This window comes from Telopea speciosissima, chromosome 10 (genome assembly GCF_018873765.1).
Source record: "Telopea speciosissima isolate NSW1024214 ecotype Mountain lineage chromosome 10, Tspe_v1, whole genome shotgun sequence".
Lineage (NCBI taxonomy): Eukaryota > Viridiplantae > Streptophyta > Magnoliopsida > Proteales > Proteaceae > Telopea > Telopea speciosissima.
Genome location: NC_057925.1, coordinates 809,567 through 823,461, shown reverse-complemented (window position 1 = coordinate 823,461; position 13,895 = coordinate 809,567). Strand labels below are relative to the sequence as shown.

The window sequence follows — 13,895 nt, the reverse complement described above, 5'->3', positions numbered from 1 at the left end:
GAGAGGGGAAAATAGGGGTGTCAATCGATTCAGGTCAAGATACAAAATGTAGAAAATCAAAACCGAACCAAGAATAGGAATACATTTTCAAAACCAAAAGTGAATCTATTCAGTTCAGTTTCGATTTTTATTTGCTTCCTTATTGTTGAATTGGTTTTCATATCCTATTTTAGGTGTATAGGCTAACTTTTTACATCTTCACCACTAAAGAAACACTTATTTGTTAGGGTCATAACCCACCAAATTTTTTTTTTCAAATATTAAAAAAGAATATAATTTATTATCTACGTTGATTAAAATATTAGAAACAATATAATTTTATCCGAATCCTTATTTGGCTCGAAAATAGGTAATTCGATCGGTTTAATAGATTTAGTCATGAAACTAAATGCGAATCGAACCAAGAAAAACATCCAACATTTGAAACCAAATCGAAACCGATTTACTTCGGTTAAGTTTGATTCGGTTTTCAATATATGGTCGGTTTCAGTTTCGGTTATAAATTAACACCCTAAAGGGAAATATATCACCAATTTAGAAAACAAATTTATTATCCTTTTCTCCTCTCCATTTTACATCAATAATATTTTAAGGAACCAACTTATTTCAAAGGGCTTTTTAAGGTGTTAATCTAGTGTACAAGAAATCCTTCATACTGTCTCAATTTTCTATCAATAATAATGTCTATAGGCACCCATACATTTTTAGACATCAATATCATCATAGGTTGATTTTAGTCCAATTTAAATGTTCTATGTCAAGATAATGCTTTGCAAAATATTTACAAAAGTAAATTCTATTTAAACCATATGAGTAAATTTATATTATAGAAAAGAGTCAACTTACTCAAAGCTATTAAGGGATTGAATGTGTTGGAAACTTGTTTCTTATTGTTTTTCCTTTTATTCATTTGAACTAATATTGGGAAATGATAATTCGTGTTTAATTATAAAAGAATTTCATTAGAAATGATGTATTGACAAACTAAATATTGTGACTTTTTTATCTTTTGAGTTCCAACAAATGATATCATGCCTTAAAATATGATCGTGACAAATTGTTGTCCCTCATCAATACGGTTGTTAGTTTTAGGTTTTTTTTTTTGTTTTTAAAATCAAGAGCTTCAAATACCTACCTTTGATTTTCTTATTATTCGTCAACAAGAATTAAACCCTTGACCTTCCACGTTTGCTTCTTGCAAAGGACAAGTTGTTGTTTTAAAATTCAAATGATGTTTCTTAATTGATCAACATTTAGTATTATACATCGTTGTTGGTGATATATAGTTTTACAAAGTTTACTTTTGAGTTTTTAAGGAATACATTGATTGCACAAATTTTCGAGCGTATTTTAATTTTTTGTACAACATCATCATCTAATTTTTTAATTTTTTTTTTCTTAATGGGTCACATTTTTTTTTATACACTACTAACTTGTTTTTTTTGGGGGGGGGTAAATTATGCGTACACCCCTTGTATTTTGCCTTAAATACAAATTGACCCAAAGTTTCAAAAAATGAACGAGTACACCCCCTGTACTTTTAAAACCATGCTAAACTAACAGTCCGTTAGCAAGTAAATGTTAGGTGATGACATGATTTTAAATTAGACATGAAATGACTATTTTACCCTTAGATACCTACTAACCTAAGGAGTGGGTGAAGAGATCCCCCTTCTTCCATCTTCCTTCTCAAATATCTTCAAATAGACCCACAAGATAATCCTCCGCAAACTCCTCAAGAGCAAGCACTATGTGGCTATGGAACTGCAACCTCCTGAAGCACAAACACCCTCCGCTTCGCTGTAAAAAGTGAAAAGAAAAAAAAACTAGATCGAGATAATGAAGATGGGTCTCCCTAAACCAAAGAAGAACAACTGTTGCATCCATTTCATTCTTTTCTTCTTCTTCTCCATAGATCGAAACTGCCATCACCAGCTTCACCTTCCTTCCACTATAGCCCTAACCGCTACCCAAACCTGGAAAATAGTTTAGATTGACTGTCTTACAAAGTTTACTTTTAAGTTTTTAATTCTTTGTGCAACAACATCAACTATTTTTTTCCCCTTCTAATGAGTCACTTAAATTAGTAAATTTTCTTTTTGTGTTATCTACCTATAATCAATTTTCACTTCATTACTTTCAATCATATTGTTATTAACGTATACATTACTTTTTTTTTTTTGGTAAACAACGTATACATTATTTACTCTATTTTTTTTTTCTCCTTATCTTAAAACCTTTTGATTTCAAAGTTGATCATTAAAATTTCAATCCTACATTTATTAATGGTTTTATTTCATCGATCATAACAAAATCATCAACCAAATAACACATATAAAGAGATCTCATCTTGAATATAGTCAACAAGTCTATGATTAGCACAAACATATATAGACTTAAAGCTGATATTGATATACAACTGGGAATTCGCTACTAGATGAAAAGTTCATTCGCAAATAAAATCACAAATGTTTGACAGAAATCTGCTTTTAACACATAAACGTATAAACCGTTCGACAAAATGTGCCAACGAGAAGTAAGGTATTCTTATTCGTGTAGAACCAGAGCTCACACAGTTAGCCCGAATCACTTGCCCAAAACAGAGTCAAAAAAGGATCACGAGAGCGCTGGTTTATACATAACCGCCGTTAGCCCGAATCACTTGTCCATTAACCCACTCACCGGCATCGCTGGCCAAGAACCCAACAATCGGAGAAATGTCCTTGGTCTCACCGAGTCGACTCAGAGGGCACTCATCGATCACCCTCTGTATAACGTCTTCGGTCTTCCCTGCAAAGAACATGTCCGTCGCAATAGGCCCCGGAGCCACACAATTTGCAGTGATACCAGCCCCCTTAAGTTCTTTCGCTAATATCTTTATCATCGTCTCGACGGCCGCCTTGGACGCGGCATAAGCTGCATACCCAGGCTTGAGTGCTCCAACCAATGACGACGAGAAACATATAATCCGACCCCCACCGCCGCGAACCAACCGATTTGCGGCCTCCCGACAACAAAGGAAGGTCCCTCGGGTGTTAACGTTGAAGGTATCGTCGAAGTCTTCGATGGCGGTGTTGGCTAGTGTGGGGTATTTGGAGTCGAGCACGCCAGCAGCGTTGATTAGGATATGGGGTTGGGTTTGGAACGTCTGCTCCGCGTGGTCGAGGAGGGCTACGACTTGGGCGGGGTCGGATACATCAGCTTGGAAAGAGACGGCCCGTAGGTGGGAGGAAGGGGCGGACACGGGATTGTTGATCTGGGCGGCGAGGAGGTTGGCGTGGGAGGAGCTGGAGCTGGAGGTGTAGTTGAGGACTACTTTTGCGCCCAGGGAGGCAACGTGGAGGGCGATGGCGCGGCCAATCCCCCGGGAGGCTCCGGTAACGATGGCAACCCGGTCTTGAAGGGGCTTGGTTGCATCAACGGCAGCCATTGGAGGATCGATCTGAAAACAATCCCCAGCAGAGAACCCTAAAAAAAATCCTCAACAGAGGCCGACGATATTCAGAAGATCAAGGAAGCAGATGGCCTGAATAGTGGCGTGTTACTTCGGACATTTATTAAGAAAAAAAGGTTGGGTTCGGCCGGCCCCTTATTAAAAAAAGAAAAGGGGGGGAGTGGGATAAGGGATTCTTAATTAGGGATTAGTAAAAATCCTATGGATTTATAGTGACCAAGGAGAATAACTTAAAAGTCAAAGGAAAATTCGGTAAAATTATCAAAAGGAGAAGGATAGGCACATCCCCCGCGTGCAATGAGCTACGCAAGCGACATCAATGGAGTTGAGGGACAGAGCATCATACAAGAGGAAGAGAGGATCATTTCAAAGGGGAAAGAGGGGGTGGGGGGGATGTGCTAGCTTATTGTAGATCCCTGGTGTGTCCAAACTTTTCTCGTTAATTCAGTAAAAGGTTAAACAGATTAGGGTTGTTCGTATCCCCCCGCCTAAAAAAAGGGTAAATTACATGACACCCCTTGAGAGTTGAGCGATACTCAACTCACCCCCTCTTATTTGAAAATACACACCTGTCTCTGTATTAGAGCTCTATATTAGTCCTTATCATTAGTTTTATGTGGTTAACTTATGATGTCAGCAAGTTAAATAAATTTAAATCCCTAAACGACCCTTGATCAGTGTAAAGTAATTATTTTACCCTTGGATCTAAAAACCCCAAATTTGATCCTTTTCCTCTCATGACCTGCAACTCAATCTCATAAGTTCGCCGGAGAGAAGAAATAGAAGAAATTACAAGGATTGTACATCAATCAATGAACACAATAATAGCATCTAAAATAAATAAATCAGAATGAAGAAGAAAATAGTCGACAGTAGATACCACTAAATGCTAGCAGAAATGCTACCGGCGTGCCCAACTCTCCAACCTCCTCCCATAAAGTATAAACTGTATTAAGGGCAATCTGTGAAGAATCCTTACCCTTCGTGCCTGTCTTCTGCTTTCAAAAGGAACCCTAGAGCGTAAGTCATCCTCGCCTCTTCATTACAAGCACTTGCTTTGCCGGAGAAATTGTCGGTTCTTGCATCGCCGGTTTGGTCAATCGAAGGTAAGTCTTATCTCCATTTCTCTCTTTCGCTCTAGTACATGTATTCATGGTTTCTGCTATTCTAATTCTTAGATTCACATGAAACACATCCCATTCATTAAGAAATGAGATTTTTAAAAGAACAACAATTCAACTTCTTGAAAATCAAAATGAAATTTCTGGGCAAACTTTACCATTAAAATTGTCTAAATAGTAGTTTTGAAATGGAAATTGTTATCAAAATAAAAATTCCACTAGAAATAAAAGCGAATTTGTAAAGAACGGAACATATATGTACGGAGAAAAAATATTACTACCGTGTTTGGTGGTTAAGTCTCCTTTAATCAATCTCATATTCTCAGGTAATAATCTCTCAGTTAGGTCAATTCCTTGTCTTTTTTATTTTTCTTATTGCCCAGCGGTACTCTGTTCTCTTATCCATTTTCTTCACATCAATTATTGTTGTTTCTACTATTCTAGTTCCCAAATCTGTATGAAACTTTCTTATTTTATTTTTGTTGATGTTCTCTCTGAACTTACCGTAGCTGAGAAAGACTTAGAATGCCCTAGCAGAGAAGAAGAGGAGAAGAAGATGGGAGAGAGAGGAATGGGTAGATATGTCATTTCACTTTTTGGTTTGATTTAAGTTAACACCGTTACTTTAGAGGGGGAAAGTTGAGTATTTTCAAAAAAGAGGGGGTGAATTGAGTATCGTTCGATTTTCAGGGGGTGTCGTGTAATTTACCCTAAAAAAAAGGTTCTCTCATCAATGGCATCAAGATTTTGGGGATCAGTATATGTATCGCCCGACATCAATATAGATACTTGGTCGAGATCAGTTCCTCTGCACGTACCAACAGGTGAACATACATGTTAGAGCCAACCACTTGTCCTATTTTTTCCATTTACAAGGGGAGGAGGGGTTTTTATGAAAATAAAATTAAAATGTGATTGGCTCTGAGATGTACGTTCACCTGCTGGTACGTGCAGATGATCCATTCTCTATCTTTTGAGGGCCAATATCAATACTTGATCAATATTGGATCATTGATACGATACAGTATACATAGAGTGTAAAATGGTCAAAATAATGTTGGTATGGTATCTTTGAGGGTAAAAACAACAAACAATATGATAGATACAACCTGAAATCAATATCGATATCAAATCTGAAATTGGCCGATATCTGATCTAATCTGATATTGTAGGCTAAATCCTTGAGCGACATAGGAGAAGACACCAATAAAGGTGTGATAAATCATTATCACACATAGGAGGGCGGTGAGGCATTTAATGTGAAAAGGAGAGAAATAGAGACAAAGGTGCTCGTGTAATCACTCAACGACTGAGAGAATATTTACCCGAAGTTCAATATCCAAAGTCCAAACTGAACAAATGGAGTGTTTTCCTATGTATTTTGGTACTTATATCTCTTCACGGGGAAAAGAACGCTACCTGGTCCCATGGCCTGCGAGGCATCTATTCCTAGATACAGAAATATGTGAAAGTACAGTGCTACCCCATGGAAAGGCAGAAGTCTCATCTAGGATGATGCTTGCAGGCTCTAGAGGACCAGGCAACAATCTCTTTCCCATTGTTCATATACAAAGCCAAGCCCATATTATTAGTTATGAGGCTACAAATCTCAATGACAAATTTTTGCCATGAACAAAATTAATCACCGAACTCGCAGCAGTTGCATCTTTTCTGTTAGATTAACCATTAAAGTACTTTTCTGGGGATTTTTATCGCCCCTAGTGCATGATCCCCCAATGCACGTCCAGTGCACCCCTGAGAGATCGACACCTGGCAAGTGACCATCCAAAGATCAATTTTGAAAGCTCAAAAAATCACCCCAAAACCCTGATTTTCGAAGAAATCACTTCTCCTCTCCTTCGTCTCTCTTCTCTCATGATGCGACAATCGGTGATCAAACCAGGACCATTCTACCAAGGGAGAGGTACGTTGTTGGTTCAACTCTCCTCCCATCGGATGTGAGACATCCTTATTTCCCCCCTTCCCCTCCTCCCACCCCCCTCTCTTGGGGTGTCGTCCCCTAATGAACTATGGGCCCTCAGTAGGCTTACAATAAATAGGTAGTTATAAACACAGTTATGAGTATAGGGATTGGATCGGCCATATGGTAGATACCATATCGGTTGAGCCAGAATAGGGGATGGCAAAATGGTCCACAAAAACTCCTGTATCAATATTTTGAGTGGCTAAATGATTGGTTCTTGCTTGATATGGATGATCCGTATCTCAATTGATACGCATTAATACTCGGATTATGACAATAAATTTGTGGGTGAAGAGTTTACCTTGTATCACAAGAAAACTTTCTCCATATAAAATCGTTTTATGTTTTGTCACGCAAAGTTTAAAAGTGTAATTCTACTTACATGTTGCATTTGTTTTTAATTATATAGAATAGATTTAATTTTGAATACACTAGGAAAACAAACCAATAATGTAGATATGTGTATAGTTTGGACATTAAATGTTTCGTTTGAATATTGAGGATATTCTCCCAAAAAAGTCAAAAGGTGTTTTCAATAAAATTTACAACCCTACAGAGGTATCTGGCTTTCACGATCGCGGTTTATCCTATAAGCATGCATTGTCGAAAGTACTCAGTTATTGCAGAAATTTGACTTTGTAGCTGTTCGTTCATTTCAATTAGACGTTTGAAACTTTCAACTTAGAAGATGTGGGTGAAAGATCAGACTCAGACTCCACTTTCGAGTTTAGAGTTAGACGCTCACGTCTGCAAAATTTTTAGATATCCATTGAAAGGATGATATGATGGATCTACAATGTTTATAAGAATATTAGCATTTATTAATGGGCGGTGGAAGTTGCGAAGAAGCCACATACAAAATTGAGGGGATATTCGCATCCCAATCAGATAGGAGATAGGGTGGGTCCCAAGTCCTACCTCCTAATTAATTAAAGATTCATTTCAGACGGTAAAGCCACCATTCACGCGGATCACCTGTCCGTTAATCCACTCGCCAGAGTCAGAGGCGAGGAACCCAACGATATGAGTGATATCCTGAGTTTCTCCGAGTCGACCCAAGGGACAAGCGTCCACTATTCTCTTGATGGTCGCTTCTGTCTTACCGGCAAAGAACAATTCCGTGGCAACGGGGCCAGGGGCGATACAATTAGCAGTGATCCCCGTGCCCTTGAGCTCCTTGGCTAGGATCTTGGTCATCGTCTCCACAGCAGCCTTCGACGCTGCGTAGGCACTATATCCAGGAAGCAACGATCCCACCACCGATGTCGTGATGCAGATGATGCGTCCACCTCCACCACGGCTCATGCGGTTGGCGGCTTCTCGAGAGCACAAGAAAGCACCTTTGGTGTTGACGGCAAACGTGGAGTCCCAATCGTCGACGGTGGTATTGGCTAGGGTTGGATACTTGGGATCCAAGATCCCTGCACAGTTGACCAGGATATGAACAGTAGTGCCAAAGGCTTGTTCGACCTGGTCGAATAGGGACTTGACCTGTGGAGGGTCCGACACATTGGCTTGGACTGCTATGGCTTGGACGGATTGAGAATCGGAATTGGAGTTGATCTCGGAAACTATGAGATCTGCTTGGTTGGAGCTAGATGCATAATTGATGACGACTTTGGCACCGAGGGATCGAAGGTGGAGAGCGATAGCACGACCGATGCCGCGTGAAGCTCCCGTTACTATTGCCACCCGCCCATCCAGGGGAAGTTGAGGACTGCTAATTATTCCACTATCAACACCAGCCATGAGTAGATCGAGAGAAAGAGAGACGAAATGAAGTGATGTTGTTCGATCGGTGGCCAACAGCTTAATTAAATGGTTGATTTGCTGATACCCTTTTCCTTTTCTTTTCCTTTTCCTCTTCCTCTTCCTCTGGTTTGAATTTGTAGTTAAGTTTTCTTACCTATACATTTATATGCATTGTGAGCTCATCGTCCAAAGTGTTTGGCATCATAGCTTACGCATGAGAATAGATAAACAATAGTTGAAAATAGAAACTCGAACTGACAAGAGTAGTATATATATGGGAAAATGCTCTCTGTGCCGGAGCACAGGCTACGCATGGGCTGCCATTCAGGGGGAAGGTGATCATTTCGCCCACCCTAATGCGCCTATCTTCCTTTTGATACCGACAATCAAAATGGTGTTATGTAGATTTTATACCATTGGGCCCAATGGTAGGAATATTGGACTAGGAAGATGATTCCGAATCCCAGCTGTGTGTAGCTGGAGTCTTATCATGTATAGGTTGAGTTCAACAACCCCATTTCTCTGGTCTTTAATGTCGGATTTGGATCCTCTGAGGCCTGGGGTTGAGCGGCCATTGTGCTGGGCTCAACTTTGAGCTGAAATGAAACGGGCTAGGCTGGGGCTGAAGTTCAATTTGGATCCAAATTTATCCATTTCTGAACCAAGCCCAACCCACTTGTTCCTCCATCCTATACAATCTAACTGTTGTACCATGGTTTAAGTAATTGGTTTCAGTAGATATGGATACGGATCAGCTATTATCGGATCGTTTTGCTCTATTTTCTAAAAAAGAAAGAAAAAAGATTTTAAATCGTTTTACCCTTTGTCAGTATCATTAAACCGATAGAGAACCGGATCGAAACTGGAAATAGCCTCACCAATAGTTTATTGGTCCGATTCTGGATCTACCGATAAGTTATTGGTCCGGTTCTAAATCTACCAATTAGGAACTTGTGGAACAGAAACAAACTCACATTCTAACCCTATATACTATATAATTCTTAAGACTAATGGTCATGAGAGATAATGTCAAACCTTTTATTTTTTAGTCTTTCAATTTTGGCTGGTACCACTTATCTCATATGCTATTTTACAAAAGATTTGGCTGTGAATTTTAAGGGTCCATTTGAGAATGCTAACTTAAGAACATACCTTAAAATAATTTTAACATATGAGGGTGGTGGTGTTCTATTTGTTAATTAATAAAAAACAATAGGTGATATAGACTAGTTCTGCGATTTAAGAAAAAAAATGAAGCATATCTCATGTGATTGTAGTTAGTGTCTTAAGATAATATTATTAAATATTTATAGCATGTGTTAGGGGATAAATTATTATTATTATTTTTTTAATTTTGGACTACTAGGAACCGTTTAAGAAATAGAATTGGCCCACCACCCGTTAGTTAATGGTTCTAGATCTCAAGTTTGGAACCGATTAGCTTATTGGTCCAATTCTGATCCTGACCCCTTAAGGCTCAACTGTTAAAGAACCGGATCGATAATCCAAACCAGACCAATGGACACTCCTGTCATGGCACATGAAAAGTTGTTCTAAATCTTCCTTGAGTCCCTCCTCCTTATGTAGTTCAATCTTGGGATTAAATTTCCTCTACGCTACGCTACTGATGTTGGTCACTCTCTAAATTTAAAAAAGGAATAATATTTAAGAGAATCTCTTTGGTTGATAGGATTTCCTTTTCATACTTTGATTTGATCTCTCTCTTCCACTTAGGGCAACTAGTAAGTTTCCATCTCTTCTCACTCTATTCCAAAACCCAAGCATCCTGAAGTGGGTCTGAAGTGGGTCGTACGTGTTTAGGGATTGAAATCTGCCGAAAAGATGAGGAGCAGCCCTAATAGCCGCATTCTGAAGAGCAAAGACGGTGGCGCAGATTTGTGTTGCAGTGATGACATCTTAGCAGAGATTCTTATTCTCTTGCCACTCAAACCGGTCATCAGATCAAGTGTGTATCAAAGAGGTAGCACTACCTTCTCTCCCACCCTTGTTTCTGTGATAGTTCCTGTCCCATCCCAATCGTCAATGCTGCCTTTTGGGCTTCTTCCAAACCTCATCCATAGAAATCGTCTCTGGTCTCGGAACTATCAAAGTTCAGATGCCACCAATGAAATTCTTGGCAACATCACCACCACCACCACCACTGAAAGTGACTCTTTCAATAGTGAAAGAAGAAGTTGGAGATATCATCAGGTTTGAATCATCTCAAAAAATTCTGTAACTTGCTTGGCAATATCATCTGTTCTACCGATGGACTTTTTCTATGCGGTACTCATAACTCTAGGACGACGTATTACATATTCAACCTTGTCACCAAGGAGTCTTATCGACTTCCTCCTTGTACGAAGCAACAATCGTTTAGAGAACCGGTTATGGGTTTGGTTGGTGTTGCCGTCGATTGTGATGATGTGCGCTCTGCTCCTGTTGCCGATGTTTCATCAATCTGATACAAAGTGGTGCGTTCGGAGGATGGCGGCGTGGTTCGAACATCAACACAAGAGATGCCATTGAGATTGAGACTTTCTCCTCGGAGACTGGTGAGAGACTGGTGAATGGAGGCAATCCACGGTACCTGTCACTGGCCCTGGCTTTTATAGCAGCCTGTACGGACCAATGAAGACCACCGTGATAAGAGGAGCCATTCACTGGCTGAGTCATGATTTGTTCGACATTGAGGTGTATGATCTGTATAAGGGAGATGGTGAGAATCATCTAGAGATGATTAAAACTCCTCCATTCGTCTACGGCGGACCCTTTGTCATGGGAGAATCTACTGATGGCCTACTCCAGATGGCAGCGCTCGATATTTCTTGCATGCTTATTAAGGTATGGGTTTTCCATTCAAACAAGGAGGAAGATGAGCGCCAATGGTCGTTGATACATGAGCTGCAAGTCGGTCCACTACCACCATTTGCTGATCCTCGATTCAATTACGGCAGTTTTCATCTAATGGTGTTCCATCCTCATAATTCCGAAGCTGAATTTGTTGGAATTTTAAAATATTTTTTATTTTTTATAAAAAGGTTTATCAGAGGGTTTTGTCGTTTCCTAATAAACACTTTAATGACCAATGGATGTGCCTATTGGAAAACTTGTTTGAATGGTCAACAAACAAGTCTTATTGGAAAAGACATGTTTTATGGGCATATCCTTTGGAGACATCCCTTGGGGTGTCTTTTGGTCTCCTATATAAAGAGAAGAGTATTGCCCATCTCTCTAATAATTTTTGAGAAAAGTTCTTTTGTTTTTCTTTCAATCTTGTTTCTCCATTGTTTAATTGAGTGCAGCTCTCCATGCCTTTAGTAGTCTAGTATTTGAAGTGCATCATTACTAGATAGCTTTAACTGGAGCACTGTTTTATCTTGGAGGTTGATTTGTAAGGACCCGGTTGAACCATAGGGGCGTCTACAGTCTTAAGGAGAGTGACTTTCATCATGACTCAGCCCAACAATTTCTTATTTTCTTTATGGTTTTCAGGCTTATGACGCGTTCGTTATATGGTGCTTGAGATTGTTGTCATTGATCTCGATTTGTGTACATTAAGATAAGTAATCTAACCCCTTAGTTACATATATATAGATATGTATGTTTTGGAAGATTCTTTCCAATAGTATTCCTCAATTTCAATGGTCACATCTTCCACTATCACCTCAACACTACTACTCCAAGATTGGAAAGAGTTCATTACCGCTGCAATGCCAAAAGAGGCTGCCTGCCTGCAACAATACTTTCTCCCACTTTGGCCCGTATCTCCTCACCCAAATACTAGAAAGATAAGACGGCCCTAGTCCCTGATCGATGGATCTGCCCCCAATTTTCTTAATTATTTTGGTGGACATCTCAAATTACTGGTAGATTGATCCTTGCACCCCCTCTGTATCTTGTTGTTGCTAAACGTTATTGTTTCAGGGATGGGTAAAGAAGAAGAAATTGCAATAGGCTTTAAATTATATACAGCACCAGAATTTACGGCAAAAAACTGACTTCTGGTTGACACAAGCTACACTGGTCGATAAACCTACAAATCTCAAAGAATAGAACACTATGAGAGGGCAGGAGCAGACTTTGATAAGGGTTCGTCATGCCTAAGTAGACAATATTGACTTATTGTTCAGTAATCATTTTATAGTTAGTTTCTCCATTCTAGTATGATGTAGAATTGTTTCGGTGGCCATTTCAGTTCAGTTTGGTGACTGACTTGTGTCATTTAAAAAGAATGAAAGGTAAAGAATGTACTTCAAACAAATTTCTAAATTTGTGTCTATATTATGAATCTCCAATATGTTTTGTGATGAGACCATAATAAATTAATAAACAAACACCAACCCCCAAGTTCATGTTCATCTCTGGATTTTGTTTTGGATAATATTCCAGATCTTATCCTTGTTAAATCATGTTTTGGACTCATCATGCACGGTCCTGTCCTCCTCTCATAAATTGGGCAGAAATGAATAAAATAACCCCTATTTCACACATCGTAACTAGTCCCCACCTTATGTACGCAGATTTACAGAGGCTTTTCTAGACTAGTATTTTTCGTCTAGGCTGAAACAGAAGATAGAGGTTGAATTCCTCCAACTAACACAATGTTCCCAACCCCTATCAAAGTATGTGAGTTTGTGTTTTTGATTTAATTCAACTTCAAAACCTAGATTTGGCAATTTTCTCTTTTTACCCCAGTTATGACACTTTAGAAATTATAAAATGCTAAAAAAATGCATAAATTTTTCAAAGCTGATTCACTTAGAAATTGAGTTGTGTAAAATAGTAATCCGTATTCTAAAACAGAAAGAATCCCTTAACTCATCGTCTTATGAGAGTTCCCTCAACTCTGTATCTTTCTGTTGCTAAACGTTATTGTTTCAGGGATGGATAAATAAGAAGAAGGAATTGCAATAGGCTTTAAATTATATGCAACATCAAAATTTACGGTAAAAAACTGACTTCTGGCTGACACAAGCTACATTGGTCGATGAACCTGCAAATCTCAAAGAATAGAACATTGTGAGAGGGCAGGAGTAGACTCCAATGAGGGTTCGTCATGCCTAAGTGGTCAACATTGACTTATTATTCAATAATCATTTTATAGTTAGTTTCTCCATTCTAGTATGACGTAAAATTGTTTCAATGGCCATTTGTTCAGTTTGGTGATTGAAATATGTCATTTAAAAAGAATGAAAGGTAAAGAATGTACTTCAAACAAATTTCTAAATTTGTGTTTATATTATGAGTCTCCAATATGTTTTGTGATGAGACCATAATCAATTAATAAACAAACACCAACCCCCAAGTTCATGTTTATCTCTGGATTTTATTTTGGACAATAATCCAGATCTTATCCTTGTTAAATCATATTTTGGAATTTGGACTCAGCATGCATGATCCTATCCCCCTCTCATAAAATTGGGCAGAAATGAATAAAGAACCCCTATTTCACACATCGTAACTAGTCCCTATCTTATGTACTTAGATTTGTAGAGACTTTTCTAGACTAGTGTTTTTCGACTAGGCTGAAACAAAAGATGGAGGTTGAATTGCTCCAACTAACACAAGGTTCCCAATCCCT

General features: G+C 38.8%; 2 protein-coding genes across 2 annotated transcripts; both read right to left on the bottom strand.

The window, feature by feature from the left end:
• Nucleotides 1-2,437: 2,437 nt before the first annotated feature.
• On the bottom strand, nt 2,438-3,535 carry LOC122641572 (NADPH-dependent aldehyde reductase-like protein, chloroplastic). The gene is made up of 2 exons (XM_043834848.1): nt 3,502-3,535; nt 2,438-3,459 (listed from the first exon to the last, which is right to left on the bottom strand). The coding sequence occupies exon 2, from the start codon at nt 3,428-3,430 to the stop codon at nt 2,633-2,635; it is 798 nt and encodes a 265-aa protein (XP_043690783.1). The 5' UTR covers nt 3,431-3,459; nt 3,502-3,535; the 3' UTR covers nt 2,438-2,632.
• Nucleotides 3,536-7,484: 3,949 nt separating this feature from the next.
• Nucleotides 7,485-8,343, bottom strand: LOC122641636 (NADPH-dependent aldehyde reductase-like protein, chloroplastic). The gene has a single exon (XM_043834921.1). It carries the CDS (start codon nt 8,306-8,308, stop codon nt 7,502-7,504), a length of 807 nt encoding a protein of 268 aa, XP_043690856.1. The 5' UTR covers nt 8,309-8,343; the 3' UTR covers nt 7,485-7,501.
• Nucleotides 8,344-13,895: the final 5,552 nt, after the last annotated feature.